The 442-nt window shown below is 58.6% G+C and overlaps 1 protein-coding gene across 1 annotated transcript in view; it reads right to left on the bottom strand.

Moving 5' to 3' along the window:
• Positions 1–442, bottom strand: part of EMH_0082140 (uncharacterized protein) — a gene marked incomplete at both ends in the record, with an annotated part of 2,622 nt that overhangs the window by 1,891 nt on the left and 289 nt on the right. The window contains one exon of the mRNA XM_013500476.1: positions 3–442. Coding sequence (XP_013355930.1) covers positions 3–442 — 440 coding nt within the window. The remainder of the gene's footprint in view (positions 1–2) is intronic.

Genomic DNA, 442 nt, shown 5'->3' with positions numbered 1-442 from the left:
GCTGCTGCTGCTGCTGCTGCTGCTGCTGTTGCTGCTGCTGGTGGTGGTGGTGGTGCTGCTGCTGCTGCTGCTGCTGCTGATGCTGGTGCTGCTGTTGCTGCTGCTAGTGCTGCTGCTGGTGCTGCTGCAAGTGGTGATCCTGCTAGTGCTGCTGCTGGTGATGCTGCTAGTGCTGCTGCTGCTGCTAGTGCTGCTGCTGCTCGTGCTGCTGCAGCAGCAGCTGCTGCTAGAGCTGCTGCTGGTGCTAGTGCTGCTCCTGCTGCTGTTAGTGCTGCTGCTGCTACAGTTGCTGCTGCTTCTGTGGTTGTTGCTGCGGTTATTGTTGGTGCTGTTGCTGCTGTCGCTGCTGCTGCTTTTGCTGCTGTCGTTTCTGCTGCTGAAATTGCTGCTGCTGCTGCTGCTGCTGCTTCTGTTGCTGCTGTTGCTGCTTCTGTTGCTTCTG

Source organism: Eimeria mitis, genomic scaffold (genome assembly GCF_000499745.2).
Source record: "Eimeria mitis Houghton genomic scaffold, Emh_scaff5449, whole genome shotgun sequence".
NCBI classification, from domain to species: domain Eukaryota; phylum Apicomplexa; class Conoidasida; order Eucoccidiorida; family Eimeriidae; genus Eimeria; species Eimeria mitis.
The sequence above is the reverse complement of the archived record's forward strand: the minus strand, read 5'-3'. Positions and strand labels throughout refer to the sequence as shown.